The 16,717-nt window shown below is 46.8% G+C and overlaps 1 protein-coding gene across 1 annotated transcript in view; it reads right to left on the bottom strand.

The window, feature by feature from the left end:
- Nucleotides 1-16,508, bottom strand: part of LOC122939823 (lysine-specific demethylase 3A-A-like) — a 42,976-nt gene extending 26,468 nt beyond the window's left edge. Inside the window, exons 1-3 of the mRNA XM_044295998.1 lie at nt 16,360-16,508; nt 15,465-15,643; nt 2,156-2,311 (exon numbers count right to left, since the gene is read on the bottom strand). Of these exons, the coding sequence (XP_044151933.1) occupies nt 2,156-2,311; nt 15,465-15,635 (327 nt within the window). The 5' untranslated portion in view covers nt 15,636-15,643; nt 16,360-16,508. The remainder of the gene's footprint in view (nt 1-2,155; nt 2,312-15,464; nt 15,644-16,359) is intronic.
- Between the last annotated feature and the right edge of the window lie 209 nt (nt 16,509-16,717).

Below are 16,717 nucleotides of genomic sequence, written 5' to 3'. Positions count from 1 at the left end.
GCCATTTGCTGCATGCCATTAATATTGTTATATTTTAATAGCATGGGCATTTTTGCATGCGGCAATGCCCATGATGTTTATTTTTTTATTGTTTAAGTATTTTTATTTTAAGGAAAGGGGGGTGATTTGAACTTTAAGTCACCTTGGGTGACAATAACTGGCAATCAATAGATTGCCTATTTTGTTCATTGATGTCTATATAGACACCATTGAACACTTCATTTGCACTATACCAATACAATGCTGCCACTTAGTGGCCTGTATTGGTCTAGTAATCTAACAGGCACCAAAGCCTTCTTGAGCTTCAGCCTATTAGATCAATGTAACAGGTTCCCCGATCTCAGCCGGGGAACGCTGTTACCGGAGCGGAAGTGCGCGACTTCCGCTTCTGGACTGCGCATATGCTGTGAACACATTTGACCACGGCATCTGAAAGGGAAAATGTATGTGATCAGCCTTTTGGCTGATCGCACACATGTGCCACAGCAGAAACCCGGCGGCTATGGGGTCCGCTGCACGTGCAAGCGGGCACCACGTTTGGGGTCCTTAAAGGGTTAAATTACTGCATGGTAGGGTTGATCATGCGAAAAAAAAAAAGAAAAAAAAAAATGTATTGTTGCAAGCTCTATTACTGATGCAAAGAAATTTTTATTTTTAGTTATATGTAAATGAGGCACTTACAGCACTAAGGATCTGGCCTAGCGCCTTGGAGAACCGCTTCCTGCTCTGCCTCACCCCTGTTCCCCTCCCAGCGAGATTTACAGGGTCTAGCGTCCTCGTTGCTCCAACACCTACCCCTGAGATTTTGCACGTGACAGCACTCTGCGCATGTGCAGTGAAGATGTGCCAGCGCATGCGCGAGACTACACTTACTACAGGCAGAGACCTTGATACACGTGATGCATAGTTCCAGAATGCAGTGCGCTTTTTTTTCCACCCTTTTATTTCCCGTTATGAGAAGTCAAGCTCCAGCTGGGTGACATCGCATGACTTGACACTCCGTCAAGTCATGTGATGTCATCCTGCAGGAGCTTGACTTCTCATAACGGAAAATAAAAGGGTGGAAAAAAAACAAACAAAAAAACACTGAACTCTGGAACTATGCATCACAGGTTTACAGGGGTTATCCAACTTTATATCAGACCTCACAGAGTGACCATCTCACCAGGTAATCAGACTTAACTGGTCCCCGCCACATGGTTCACCCTCGATTGCTCCATTGCCCTTCATCTCCCTGGTGCGCAGATATTAACACGGAGAGGAATGTGACGCCTGCAGCCAATCGTGACCATTTATCGTCACCCAAGGGGAGCGGATCACCTCTGCGATTGATGTGGATATCAGCGAACCAGGGAGATGAAGAGCCGTGGAGCAATAGACCGAACGCAGCAGCAGAGACCAGATAAGTATGATCACCACTGATGGTGAGGGCTGATATAATGCTGGATAACCCCTTTAACACCCGCAAATCACTGCTCAAACTCCTTCACTGAGCGCCATACCTCAAACTCACCCTAGACAATAAGACAAAACAGAAGGTTTGTGATACAAGAAAGGGGCAGAAGTGCGCTGATATTAACACGGAGAGGCATGTGATGCCTGCAGCCAATCGTGACCATTTATCGTCACCCAAGGGGAGCGGATCACCTCTGCGACCATTTATTGGCTGCAGCGGTCACTTGTCCCCAATCAACAGGATGTGGATATCAGCGAACCAGGGAGATGAAGAGCCGTGGAGCAATAGACCGAACCCAGCAGCGGAGTCCAGATAAGTATGATCACCACCGATGGTGAGGGCTGATATAATGCTGGATAATCCCTTTAACACCCGCAAATCACTGCTCAAACTCCTTTACTGAGCGCCATACCTCAAACGAAAAGACAGAACAGAAAGGAGCAGAAGCTAAATGTAGTGTTTTTGTACTATCTGAATTGCTTAGACGTGATGCATTTGTAACAAATACTCTGCTGAGTGACTAGGAATAGGTTTGTACTGAATTTCGGCCTGTGTGTAAATAGAAATGCTGCAATTCACTGACAGTAAGCAGATTTCGCTGCACAGTTTACGCCAATGCCTCTGTGGTACGGCAAAATGTTTTATCGATCAGCCCCTCAGGGTGCCCACAGAAACAAGTCAGAATGAAGCCATACTCACCATTGCCGGGCACACCACAGACACAGAAGGGTTACTGGGACATTTTCGGTCAGAAATTGCCAAGTTGTGCTCCACCAGAAACATCTGGACTTGTGAGCTGTACACCTCGATCCACATCCTCTTCTCCCAGGGCTCATCTTCAAACTCCACGCAAACCTGCGGACAGAAGATGAATGTGAGTCGCATGTACTGCTTTGACACCCGCTGAGCAATCAATGATCGCTGCGTAGCGCTGCAGTCACTGAACAAGGTCACAGTGCGAGTGGCAAGACCTCAGAATTGCAGAAAAATTGTGCACTTATCAGTTCTCTCCTGGCATCGCAGCAAATTGTGAGTAGTGCTGTTCCCTTCATCTGAGAGGTTGCAGCGCTACGCAGCAATCCCTGGTCACATGACACATATTGTCGCCATGTAGCCCCAGCCTGGACTTCCGGCTAAGAGATGGAACACACCAACCCGAGAAAGCACAAGGTGCAGGCTCCACTGTACACCACAGGTTTGGCTCTGTCCACATTCTGTCTTTGCTTCATAGGAGGCATATTTTAGAAGTATCCTCCAATACATACCTCCAACGTAGAGCACTGCATGAATATACTGCTTTCTACACCGCCCACCATAGAGGAAAGCAGTGCAACCAATGCTAACCAGTGAGCCATTGTGCTGCCCTCCTTACCTGTTTCTTTGTACACGTTGTAGGCAACGTGGCTCACCCCTTTACAGACAGCTATATTGCTAGAAGCCTAGAGAAGGGCCCATTATTACAAGGGTGAATGCACAAGGCAAGGATCCAAAAAAATACCCTTCATTCTCCATCATTCAGGTGCAGTAGAGCTGCATTTACATGCAGCACTCATCTCTGTATGGGGAAGAACAATCCCTACTGTGATCATTTGTCCCCATACATATTGTTTGTCAGCAGCACATCTCTGTTGATGTCTGGTGCCGCACCGAAGAGTAAAAGTACTTCTCTGAGCATTTTTATCCAAGGAGGAGTATGAAAGTTGCTTTCCTATACAGTATATAAAAAAAATACACATACCAAAAAAGGACACTATTGGCATATGCTGGTTACATGGCATCTTACGAATGAGGCAAAAACAAGATGTGAGCAGAAAAAAGGAAAACAAAAACTTTAATAGGGGTTGTAGGTTGGTAACCTGCTCCGTTCGTCCACTGGACAGAGCTGTGTGGTTGTGGCAATGGAACCCCGACCATCATTTGTAAAAGGATTGGACAACTCCTTAAAATACTACGTATTCAATATTAGAAAGAGAATCTGGATCGCACATCCTCATACTATGCTTTTGATATAACAACAGTTTCAAACTACAGCAAGATACATGGCTCTACAGCACTATTGTCAATCTATTGCTATGCACTATTAGGAGCCATTAGTATACAGTTTGATCAAAGAGCATAGGCCCACTTACCACGACAAGGTTGCCTCTTCAAGTGGGGACCTACTCTAACCTTAGCGCGGCACCGTGTGGCCCCACACCGCTCTAGCAGGCAATGGGACCCAGCAGCCACACAGCGCATCCTACTGTGCGGCAAAGCCACCTAGGCCCTATCGCTCCACCAGCACAGCACAGAAGCAGCGACAGCCACCGTCCTTAAAATACTACCACTGATAAACTGATCGGGTCTAACAGGAACGAGGGGATAACAATTACTGTGGGCAGCTCAGTGGTTGGCACTGGTACATGAAGTTTCCACGTGTTTGCGTAGTTTTCCTTCCACTCTCCAAAGACATACTGAATGTGCCGTGATCTTCCCCAATACTGCCAGTGCAGCGGTGGCCAGGGGGTTAATAAGCCTTGTGCATTCACCCATGTAAAAATGGGCCCTTCTCTAGGCTTCCAGCAATAGAGCAGAGCAGTTTTTAAAGGGATGGGCCACAATACATACAACATGTACAAAAGAATAGGTAAGAAGGGCAGCATGGCAGCTCAGTGGTTAGCATTGGTTCCTTGCAGAGCTGGGGTCCTAGGTTCAAACCTGACCAAGGACATCATCTGCATGGAGTTTGTATGTTCTCCCTGTGTTTGACTGGGTTTCCTCCGATGCTTCATAGACACTGATAGGGAATTTAGATTGTGAGCTCCACGAGGGAGAATGAGTGAGGATAAGGTCTGTAAAGCGATGCGGAATATGTCTGGGCTATAAGTGAGTAAATAAAATACAGTGCACTGTTCAGCACCATTCTCAAGCATTGGCTTGCCCTCTGGGTCTTCTCCACTGACAGAATTGCTGCAAAGGAGGGGGATGTGACAGGACCCCACCTCGCTGTAACACAATCCACCTGCACTAGTTTCCTGCTGTGCAAGTGCCGAAGTATTATACCGTGCAGAAGTACCATACCAAGCTTTCATCTGCACACTAGGAACCTAGCATAGGTGACAGTGCGCTAAAATCTCTCACACACACACACACACACACACACAATATACACACACACACACACACACCATGGTCCGATGGGAAGTGGAGTGGTGGACACATTACAAGCCAAACAGCAGCAAGAACTGTGTCTAGACTCCCGAGTCCTCCTCCTCCTCTCCACTGTCATGGTGAGGGCGGCCACTCAGCCACCACCGCCCTCTTTTACTACTGGGAGGAGGATGTGCCAGCACGTGGCTAATGATAGTATGTTTACATGAACTGTGTATGGGGAGGAGGTGACAGTCATGACTACGATGGGGCTTGGCTTAAGAAAGTCCTCTGCCACCTGCACAACACAACACAACATACTAACGGCAGCCTCTGCCTTCAGGCTGACAATACTTTCATCTTCTCTCCATGATACGGTGAAAAACTCTCATGCCCAAAGGGAACATTTCTACTCTTTTCACAGAAAACAAGACCTTTAAGGAACCTAGAATGATAATGATCCTCGCAAACTGGGAATATAGAAATGAAAGCCAGAGACCTCCAACCATGGAGGGTGATGATCAGAGACAACTCGCCTGACCTCATCCACCAAGCACTTGAACAAGGCTACTGGACTGAGATTAGCAGATGGTGTATGACCAGGTCCACATGTCCACAACATTTCTTAGCAACCGTCAGTGAAAAACGCATTGCATCTGCACTTGCTTGCGGATGCAATGAGTTTTTCCACGCAGCCCCATTCACTTCTATGGGACCAGAGTTGCATGAAAAACGAAGAATATAGAACATGCTGCGATTTTCACGCAACGCACAAGTGATGCGTGAAAAACAACGCCCATGTACACAGACCCATTGAAATTAATGTATCCAGATTCAGTGCGGGTGCAAAGCATTCGCATCACGCATTTCACCCGCGTGTCTGAAAGAGACCTTAGGCCCGCGAGAAAAATTTAACTGAACGTGTTCGCAGGCAAAACTGAAGGACTTTGCCTGTGAAATCGCTCATTTTTCACTGAACGCATTCGCAACCATCCGGTCCTAATCCACCATCCGGTCCTAATCCAGACACGCTTGTCTGCAAGGGGCCTTACGGTTTAGACAAAAAGAGAAGCCATTAAAATTCAAGCCTGGGCTTGGCAGTGTGTGTACCGGCGCATGATATGGTTCTCAATACAAGTCATGGTCACTAACCTCAGACTACATCCTGCCACCGCTTCCTGACATCTACCCTGTATGTTCATCTTAAAAGGACAAAAACTCAGCATTCATCTTCCCTACATCTGCTACGCACTTGGTTGCAATCTATTGTTCCCTGTAAGCAGCCATTTCACACTAGGGAGGGGTTAGTCTGTCTCTAAAGCGCAGGGAACATCCAAAAATCTGCATCTGAGGGACATCATCAGTTCTTCTAAAGTGGACCATACACCGCACAAGAACATCGGCTGAATACAATATGTATGAGGACAAATCTGGGCAAAGAAGAGGTTCACATGGAATTTTTGGAGGAAATTTTAAGGCCGATTTTCTTGCAGGTTTTTAAGTCCAAGCCAAAATGGCATGTCAAAGGAAATCGCAAATATAAATAAAGGACAACTACTTCTCATTACTGCTGGATCCAAGTGTATGTCCTTCCTTTATATTTCTGATTCCTTTCAAACCCCCTTCTGGCCTCGTCTGAAAAACCTGCAAGAAAACTTGCCTTAAATCCTTCTCCAAAAAACTCCATGTAAACCTACCCTAACCTTAGCCTGATCCCTCTTTGTCCTGATTTAACCTCATGGTCAACCTTCATGAAAATCTGCCTCAAAACCTCCTCCAAAAAAACTGTGTGAACCTACCCTTGGCGTTCAACAGAAGTCTGGCAGTGGCTTTCTCCCCTGTATGTGCGCGGTGGTGGAGGGGACTCACATGGGAATAGTTGTCAGCAGACAGCCATTTAAAGAAGGTGGTCGGTCAAAGCTTTTCTAGAGCTGCTTCAAGATCTAATCGGCAGATTTCACATTCCACTGAAATGATCCTCCATTGTGAATCTATGGCTCCCTTCCTCTGCTGCGTTTTCCTCCCCATTTCCTCCCATATCAATGGCAAATTCTGGATGAAACACACGCCTCCATGTTTAAGCCTACTGAAGATCACAGCTGCCAGTTTAATCCTCTCAGTTCCCTCTGCCTCCCTTCCTGCACAACGCCTTGCATGGATTCCTTTTATAGTAAGCAATTTGCAAAGCAAGCAGCACGCACTCCCTTCTCCTCCAGACCCATTCCTGCAATGTGGCCAAACAGCACCCCCAAAACTACGGTAGGTAAAGTGGAAAGTCCAAAGCACTGCAAGGAGCCATGAGGTGCATTCAATCCCTTTAATTAAAAAAATGGGGGGATGGGGGGGGGGGGGGAAATATGGGTCTTTAATGCAACAGGAGGACAACCAGAAATTAACCAATCACCTAACTTAAAATCCTTAAATTTATGAACCATTCAGAGTAGATGAAATGAACACAAACCCTCTAATGTGTCAGTGGGAGACAGAAAAGTCCAATGGAAGAGCTCACATGACTAACTCTTGTGGTCAGCAGCCAATGAGCAGCAAGCTGAAAATGAAAGGATGGCTTGGACTGGATGGGACGTCTGGTGGGAGGAGTCACAAGATATAAACAACTGGGAAGTATCCAGATGATGGCAACAATGTAACACTAAATGCAGAACACTCACTCGGGGGTTAACCACAAGCGAACGAACCGGGCCAGGACACTAATTATAGAGATCGTCAGACCTTCACGTAACCAAGGACAAAGTGATTTCTCTGTGTATTTTGGTCCAAATTACAAAAATAAATAAAAAATAATTCAAAAAACAAAAAAAAAAAATTTAAACGTGAAGGTAACTAAAGCATGAACGGAGACGGCCCTGCCAGCAAATACCCCAGAGGGCGGCAGCCACATAAAGGCAAATCTGATCCACAGCAAAAAGGACGCTTTGGGACGTGACTTTGGCAGCGAGCAGTCTGGTAATATAAGGTTTGCTCTAGAACGATGATGAAGAGCAACGATCAAAGTAAAAAAATAAAAATAAGATTACCCATGTAGGCACAGAAGACGCCGTCACATACAATAATGTCACGGTTAGCAGGGATACTCCCCTCACATAACATGACTCATTGTAAGCTGAAGAATCTGTCAGTCAACCCCCCCTCCCCCCCCCTTCCCTCCCGGAAAGGCAGACGGCACGTACACAGAGGAACTTCCAAATGCATACGAGCTGGGGGTGGGGAGAGAAGAAGGCGTCCTACAGCAGAGGACATTCAGAGGGAGACAATGGCTTGCTAACTACCTCAGTGAATCCAGCCACGGACATAGGAAAGAAAGCCAATCGCAAGGCAGGAGATGAAGGACAAAATAAAATGCAAAACATGGAAGAATTCAGCATTTTGCTCAAAACACGCACACTAAGGCGTCAATTCCTACACGGATGGTAGACCTGCTGCAACATCGTGCCAGAACTCCTGATCCATCAGTGTGAAATACAGCTGGACGTGAGCACCAGCCCACCGATCTGCCCCTATGTTGTGGAGGCAGCCATCATTTAGTGGACTGAACCAAAACAGAAGGCACTCTGTGACGTCACAGAAACACAAGGGATTCATCAGCAACTAAAACTAGATACCATGGCTTCCCCACACCCACGTTAACTATAACCACAGCTGGGCCAACGCCAAAGTCACCCAGTGACTGGCGTTCCTCGGAGCCAAACCCTACGCAGTCCTTAGAAGACCCCACCAGCTCCAAGACCATAGCCGGCCTGGTAGGAGTGGGCCACTTCTCCTTGCGATTGCAGACAGGTTCCTCCACCACAGCTTCAAACACCCGTTTTTCCTAGAAATTTAAAACCTCTTGCCTCTACTACACCCTTGCATGTCTTCGCTTCATCTCTGGCACTTGTCCCCCTCCCCACCTGACCAGGAGCCATCTTCATTCATTCTGCAGCAGTCCACTGTGGTACTACACGCACAGACAGCATGGTCACCAAAACAGGAAGTCAGCTGGGGAGAAGGAGGCGGAGTCAGAGGACAGGCGTGTAGAAGCAAGGCAGCAGCAGTCGGAGACGGTACTGTTATCATACTGCAGAACAAGTACTTGGGCAAGTGCCCAAGAGACCAGACCCTCCAACATCTCACGTGATAATTAGTACTAAACAGGCACTTTTAGGCAGAGTTCACACCAATGCTATTGACCCAAACAGATCCCAATGACTACAACGGGGTCCACTATTCCAGTGCAGAAAAAGAGTCTTGCATACAGGACTTCTCTCTGCTGTTTTTGATGGAATCTGCAGATCATCTGACACAAATGTGAACAAGCCCTTACTTTCAATGATTTTGTGCACCACCAAACTCCCCAGACGTTCGATAAGTGCTAGCTCCGAGTCTCAGAGAGTCATTACATGTATCTGGAGGAGGAGATTTTGCCAAGATGGTTCTCACTAGTGTAAGGAGACTGTCTAACTGTCTATAGCAGGGAGGCTCAACCTGCATCCCTTCAGCTGTTGCATAACTACAACTCCCAGCATGCCCAAATCCAGGCATGCTGGGAGTTGCAGTTTTAAAACAGGCAGATTGGGCATCCCTGGTCTATAGGATATCAAGTGAACGCATGAAGCCACCATGTCTGGTCATTATCAAGGCCATAGTAGGAGTAGAGAGAAAAAAAAAAAAAAAAAAAAAAAAAAAAAAAAAAAGGGGGGGGAGGAAGTTACTTCAAACCTAGAGGGATCACCAAATCCCACCGAAGGATGAAATAAAGATGGGTGCCGACAGGCATGTGGGCTAAAATATGATGAGGTGGACGAAAGTGGAATTCCAGAAGGCGGCTCTGAAAGAACCTAGAACACTCTCAAATGGCAATGTCAGGAGTGTGGGAAATGGGTGGTGTCAATGTGAAGGATAACACTGTAACACTGTAGAACGTCACCCACCGCTGAGTGGACAGGAGGTGAGCGCCGCTCTGTCAGCAATAACGGATAACTAAAATGGGTAACGGTCCAGTTAGGCAGGTACAAAGAACAATGACATGAGTGGTAAAATATAAGAATAACGATAGTATGTGGATATCACTAAGCACGGATTGTCACTCGGTGCCGAGGAGTGGACGTAGTGCTGGGCAACCGTAATTGCACTAGTGTAGGAATATAAAGTAGTGTAGTAGGATATATAGGATATAATATCATATAAAAACATTAATGTAGTCAGACTATACAGAATATGAAATCATTAAAAGTTTATAAAATATTAATGCACTCACTTCACTAGGGGGTGGTCATCAGGATAAGCACATAACACCTGTGATCTAGACCCCCCGGCCAGGATCGCACTCTACATCTATATAGTCTGACTACATTAATGTTTTTATATGATATTATATCTATCCTACTACACTACTTTATATTCCTACACTAGTGCAATTACAGTTGCCCAGCAGTACGTTCACTCCTCGGCACTGAGGGACAATCCGTACTTAGTGATATCCACATACTATCGTTATTCTTACATTTCACCACTTATGTCATTGTTCTTTGTACCTGCCTAACTGGACCGTTACCCATTTTAGTTATCCGTTATCGCTGACGGAGTGGCGCTCACCTCCTCCCCTTTTTTCCTCCTGTCCACTCAGCGGTGGGTGACGTTCTACAGTGTTCTCCTTCACACTGACACCAGCCATTTCCCGCGCTCCTGACATTGCCATTATCAAGGCGGCCATCAACTACAGAGGCCGATGTTAGGGCCCATGCACATGACCGTATTTTCCCTCCGTGTGCTAACTACCTTTCCACAGCGAGCACACTGACCCATCCAATTCTAGGGGGCCACTCATATAGCATTTTTTGTGAATCCTTGCAGATCCACAAATCTCACCGCAGGTCGTATTCTGCTCTACATTTGCAGATGAGAAAAATCCTTTTTATTGAAGAACGTGAGAAAAATACAAAATTCACACAAAGCTATAGGTAATACAGACACGGCCTTAAAAAGCTATATACCAGCCAATTAAGAAACTAGACAAGCATGTTAGGGAACTCCATACTTCCTCCAATGTAATCATTCTGGGAATGACTTCCACTCCCATCAGAAGTGACCCCAATAATATATAGCAAACAAGTTGTATTCCGCACAATTCTCCAAAATCAAAATTATGATACGGTCATATGATATTTTTGCTACACTTTCACTTCATTGCCCATATATAAAATACACGTCAGTCACAGACATACCGCCAGAACACGCTGACCTGTGACCCACACATATGTGCTTGGTTTGGCACATTAACATATAAGAGCATCACTAATGATACAAAGGAGCTTCAAGAACGTCCTCTAATAGTCGTCCATACCCACGGGGGTCCCCTGTACTTCAGGGTTACTCTATGACATTTCCCCTTCCTGTGGAGGTGGATGGTGGGACAGTACATCCTCCAAAGTCCTCTCAGCCGGCAGCACCAATCATGGAGAGCTCTCCGAGATGTCGACTTGACATTACATGAAGACGAGTTGAAGACCGACCTGCACACTACCTGCTGCTTGAGTGGCTCTAGTCTCAGGTCACACTACATTTTGTCCTGAAGAGTAAAAATACTCCTCTTACCATTTTAGAAAATTGCAGTTATTCATATATGTAAAACATAGGCCTACATAACATTACGGGGTTGCTATTTCTGCAGGGAAACCATTACCAGTCTCCTCTATAATGTCTTCCATGCAGAAATAGCAAATTTTGACTATTTAAAAATGTCTCTCTCAGACTGAATCCCTACCTTTATTGAAGCACCAAATCTGTCCGGTAGGGATCCGAGCGGCAGATCTGCGTCCGCCCGTCCCTTGCATACCGCCGAGTAGCGAGTACAAACATTACTTCCTCTCGCTCCTTCTTGCTCCGCCTCCCTTAGTCAAGTCTCCAGACTCCACCCACCATCTGACATCAACGTCCGTCACGCACCCGTGTTGGTTCTATTGTATATGTGGCGAACCCTGTGTGAGTACTGGGTGTCTCTGGAGAGACTTTTCCTCCGGCTTCCTCGCTCATGTGCTCCGATGACAAAATTACAAACTTACTACTTCCCGCAGCGGCTGCCCCCAGCTCTCCCTCCTCCTTGCTCCCATATTCAAATCTCCGCCCGCCGACACCTGATATCAGAATCGGAGCACACAAGCGAAGCAGCCGCGGGAAAAGTATATTGTAAAGTATTATTGTATGTATGGTGGCCTGTGGCCACAAGACTTTATTATAACGTCTCCTTGTGGCCCCACCCATACAGTATAACGTCTCCTTGTGGCCCCCCCATACAGTATAACGTCTCCTTGTGGCCCCCCCATACAGTATAACGTCTCCTTGTGGCCCCCCCATACAGTGTAACGTCTCCTTGTGGCCCCCCCATACAGTATAACGTCTCCTTGTGGCCCCCCCATACAGTATAACGTCTCCTTGTGGCCCCCCCATACAGTATAACGTCTCCTTGTGGCCCCCCCATACAGTATAACGTCTCCTTGTGGCCCCCCCATACAGTATAACGTCTCCTTGTGGCCCCCCCATACAGTATAACGTCTCCTTGTGGCCCCCCCATACAGTATAACGTCTCCTTGTGGCCCCCCCATACAGTATAACGTCTCCTTGTGGCCCCCCCATACAGTATAACGTCTCCTTGTGGCCCCCCCATACAGTATAACGTCTCCTTGTGGCCCCCCCATACAGTATAACGTCTCCTTGTGGCCCCCCCATACAGTATAACGTCTCCTTGTGGCCCCCCCATACAGTATAACGTCTCCTTGTGGCCCCCCCATACAGTATAACGTCTCCTTGTGGCCCCCCCATACAGTATAACGTCTCCTTGTGGCCCCCCCATACAGTATAACGTCTCCTTGTGGCCCCCCCATACAGTATAACGTCTCCTTGTGGCCCCCCCATACAGTATAACGTCTCCTTGTTTTTTTTTCCTGTTAAACTGGTATTTACCGCAATAAATTTTTTAATATCGTTATCGTCTGAATATTTTTGATATCGCCCAACCCTAGGTGGCGTCTGAGACGAATGCACAGGAGGCATATATAGGACAGTCTTATACACTATATATTGGACTGTTGCACAGTATAGTGTACCGTATAGTCCTCTCTGATCTCTGGACACTGCACTCCATACAGGAAAATAGACCTCAGTGGTCCAGAGAAGTTACTTGGAAAACTAATAGCCAAGAGGCTAAAGAAAAAGAATTTAAAAAACCTGCTGTTTCTGTAGATGACCTTATGTTTATAAAAGTAGGGTACCTGCTTTTATAGACCCTTGAGACTCCTAACATAACTATCAACATATGGTCATCTAAAGAAACGGCAGGTTTTTAAAATTCATTTTTTCTTTTAGGTATCAGAGCAATCAAATGAAAGTTATGTTTTAACATAAGGATCAGAAACAGGGTTTTCTTTAGCCTCTTGGCTATTAGTTTTTCTATCCATAAACCCCACATGGAGCTCCCAGCAGCAGATAGAAGCCTGCAGGGCACGCTGAGACTTTGGGCGTGACATCACCTGGGCACAAGCCTGACACTTCTCTCATGGTCTTTGCTCAGCGGAGGCTCCATTTCTGCCATGCTTTCCCGTCATCAGCAGTCGGTAATGGTTAAAAATTAATAGTAAATGAAATGAATGCTGCTGCTGTGTGTCCAATGTGCGGGAGAAGGGGGGGGGGGGGGTGTGAGGAGCACCCAATGGCACAGCCGCCCGTTGATACTGGCAAATCAGCAGCCTTCTCCCTAATAACAAAGCTCTGTACTGTGCGGAGCTTTGTTATTGGAGCTTTCAGGCACCAGCGGTATTGCTGCGCTGCCTGCTCAGTGCGCTCATGAATGGCGGGGAAATTATCGTGCGTATTTATACGCATAGACATTTTTTTAGGGGCGTAAAACGATGACGCTTGCACAGGCATTATTGCGACCTCTGGCTCTAGTGACAGTAAGGCTCAGTTCACATGTCGCTTTTGCAGACGGTAGGTGTGTGTGCAATGGAGAAGGTCTAACATATACACTAAACATCTCCATATACCTCACGAAACTTGTGTATGCCAAAAGGGTGACCTTTCAGCATACACAGGACTGTCTAAGAAAGTGTAGTCTACTAGAGGCAATGGGAGTCAGCGGCCAACATATGCCTACACAGTGATATACTTCGAAGCCTGAGGTAAGTATGGGGGGATACTTCCAACATATACGTGACCGAGCCTAACAAGAACAAAGCTATAGACTATGACGAAGAGCAATCAACATTCAACACAATCTACTGCCCAGAGCACTATGAAAATATTCAGTCTTGTCCATGCTGAAAAATGTTTAGCCAATGGTGGACCCATCATATCCTACCAGCCAAAGATACAATATGTTCAAGGGTGACCTCCACTTCCACTCTTGCCCAGTTACATGTAATATATAATAAATAATCAGACAAAGGAGCTTCAAGCAACATCCTCCAAGAGCCTTCCATACACATGGGCATCCCATGGACTTCAGGGTTTCTCTAGGACAGGCATGCTCAACCTGCGGTCCTCCAGCTGTTGCAAAACTACAACTCCCATCATTCCCAGACAGCCTACAGAAAAGCATGATGGGAGTTGTAATTTTACTACAGCTGGAGGGCTGCAGGTTGAGCATCCCTGCTCTAGGACATTTCCCCTTTCCTCGGAGGAAGACGGTGGGACAGTACATCCTCAAAAGCTCTGTCAGCTAGAAGTTCCAATCAGAAATGTGGAGAGCTCTCCAAGACTATAATTTGACAGTACATGAAGGGCAGTTAAAGACTGATCAGCAAAGTACCCGCTCCTTGAGCATCTCCAACAGCGGTAAGGCTCAGTTCCCATCTCATTTTGATGATTGCCCAATGAAAAAAGCCTAGCGCAGACGCTAAACATCTACATAAGGCCCCATGCAAAAAGGGTGACCTAAAGGCATACTCCGGACTGTATAAGAAAGTGTAGTCCACTAAGAGCAATGGGCGTCAGCGGCTGACATATGACGACACTGTGGTATACATTGGGGGCTGAGAAATAATCCCAACACATCCTTTGGGGATGTGAACCGGGCCTAACAAGAACACATCTACAAAATATAATGACAAGAATGCTTGACAACATTCAACACAATGTACTGCCAAGAGCAATGTGGAAATGTTCCTTCCTGTCCAGGCTGAAGAACATCAAGCCAATGGTGAACCCACCATATCATATCCTACAGTCAAAAACAAATTTACCTAAAAATATATTTCATGGGCGACCGTCACTACGATTCTGGTCAAGATAAGAAACACTCCTCAATGTGGCCAGTTTCTGGAGCCTCGATGTTTGTAGGGTTCCAGAACAGAGAAAAGTCTGTGATTCTACCGTAAATGTAACCGTAAGGGTACATTCACACATTGGATTTTGTCGTCACGTATACTGTGGCAGAAGAAACCACCACGGTTGTTCACTCTGGATGCTACAAACCCACTTGCGGATTAGCTCCATCAAATGAAGCTAAACTAGGAGTGAACGCCCACCGCGGCTCTAAGCGGAAGCTGTCCGCACCCCTGCCAACTGCAGCGCTGCCTCCCAATGAAAACAAAAAGGTAGACACCACATGGTCGTTGCCGCTGGAACATTGGCGCCGTGTCCATGTCATAATTCTGATGGAAACCGAGCTATGAGCAAGTACAAGGCATTGGACCGATACGACACAACTAAACAAACGGAAACCAGCAATCAAAGGGAGTTCAATAAAACTGTCCAATGCCATTCCAGTAATCCAAGGGGCACCAGGGCAAAAACAACACAAAAAAGCTAAACGACAGACAACACAAGTCCTGGCCTCAGCCGTCAGAAGGTCAGCAGCTGGCACTTATTCTGGAGAAACGTTACATACCTTTAAATCGGGGCAGCTGAATTCTTTGTGGGACGCGGCGCGGATGATGCCGTTTCTCCATGGCCAGTCCTTGATCTGCTCGACGTCCAGCTGGCAGTCGCTGCCCACCACACAGGCGAATCTCTGCCCCACCAGGACATGGAAGCTTTCTTGGTGCATTAGCACCATCATGGTTAAAGCTAAGGGTTTAAAAAAAAAATAAAGACAAAAAGTCTAAATTAAGGAACTGTTCTTACCCTAAGCAATGTATGCTGGCACGTCGCAGGTTAACAGCGGAGGTAAGTCCTGACCAACCACATGTGAACAGGGCCGTGCAAACACTCGGAGCATATGCCCCTCCAGCGTATGCCAATGACAGCACGTGACGCCGAGCAGGTGGCTGAATATTTACATCCGGACGTGACAAGCTTTATTAACAAGAATGGGAATTTTAACCCTACAAATAACGCCCTAGTGACCGTGCCAGACCGAAATGGGACAGGAAGTGGTACCATGGCAATGCCATGGGGTGGGGGGTGGGCAGCAAGGCTACTCAACCTCCGTGATGACTTGCTCAAGTCACATGACACCACTTTTGCACGACCAATCATGTGACCACCAAGGCGAGACTGTCGCTCTATGACATCGATGGCCAGGCGCCAGTGGGGTGCAAAATGGGCTTGGTGAGCGTAGGGCAACGTAACGCCAATCTACAACTACCGCCACGGCCCAAACTACCACATAATACAGCAGTGACACAAAACGCATAATGTGCATGCTCAGCCTAATTATAATATATGCTAATGAATACTAATTACACTAATATATGCAAGATACTTAGCCTACACCCCACAGGACGCATTATATCAATCTGGCCGTTAAATTCACAGAAATTCCGGTAGTCGCCGGTACTTACCGTGTGAAGCTCCTCTGTCATGCACCGGAGATTAAAACATGAAGCCCAACCACAGCGCGACTCGGCGGCTGCACCGGAGTATCAGCAATCCGTGCAGAGTGTAGTGACTAGAATGGAGTTACTCCTGGAAGGCATGACGTCAGGGGAAGAGGCGGAGTCTCGTCCTCTCTTTGTTGCTGCTAAACTCCATGCAGGAAACAGACCTCCTGACGTCACCGGGTCACGTGACTGACTCGGGCAGAGTAGTGAATAGAAGGTTCTGAAGCCGGAGCGCTCGGGCTGTATGCAGAGCCGGTCACTGATGGCTGCTCATCACTCATAGTGGGGGAGAGAGTGTCTGTCAGTGCTGGAGGTAGAT

This window comes from Bufo gargarizans, chromosome 1 (genome assembly GCF_014858855.1).
Source record: "Bufo gargarizans isolate SCDJY-AF-19 chromosome 1, ASM1485885v1, whole genome shotgun sequence".
In the NCBI taxonomy this organism is placed as follows: Eukaryota; Metazoa; Chordata; class Amphibia; order Anura; family Bufonidae; genus Bufo; species Bufo gargarizans.
Note: the sequence above shows the minus strand (reverse complement) of the source record. Positions and strands in the feature narration are given on the sequence as shown.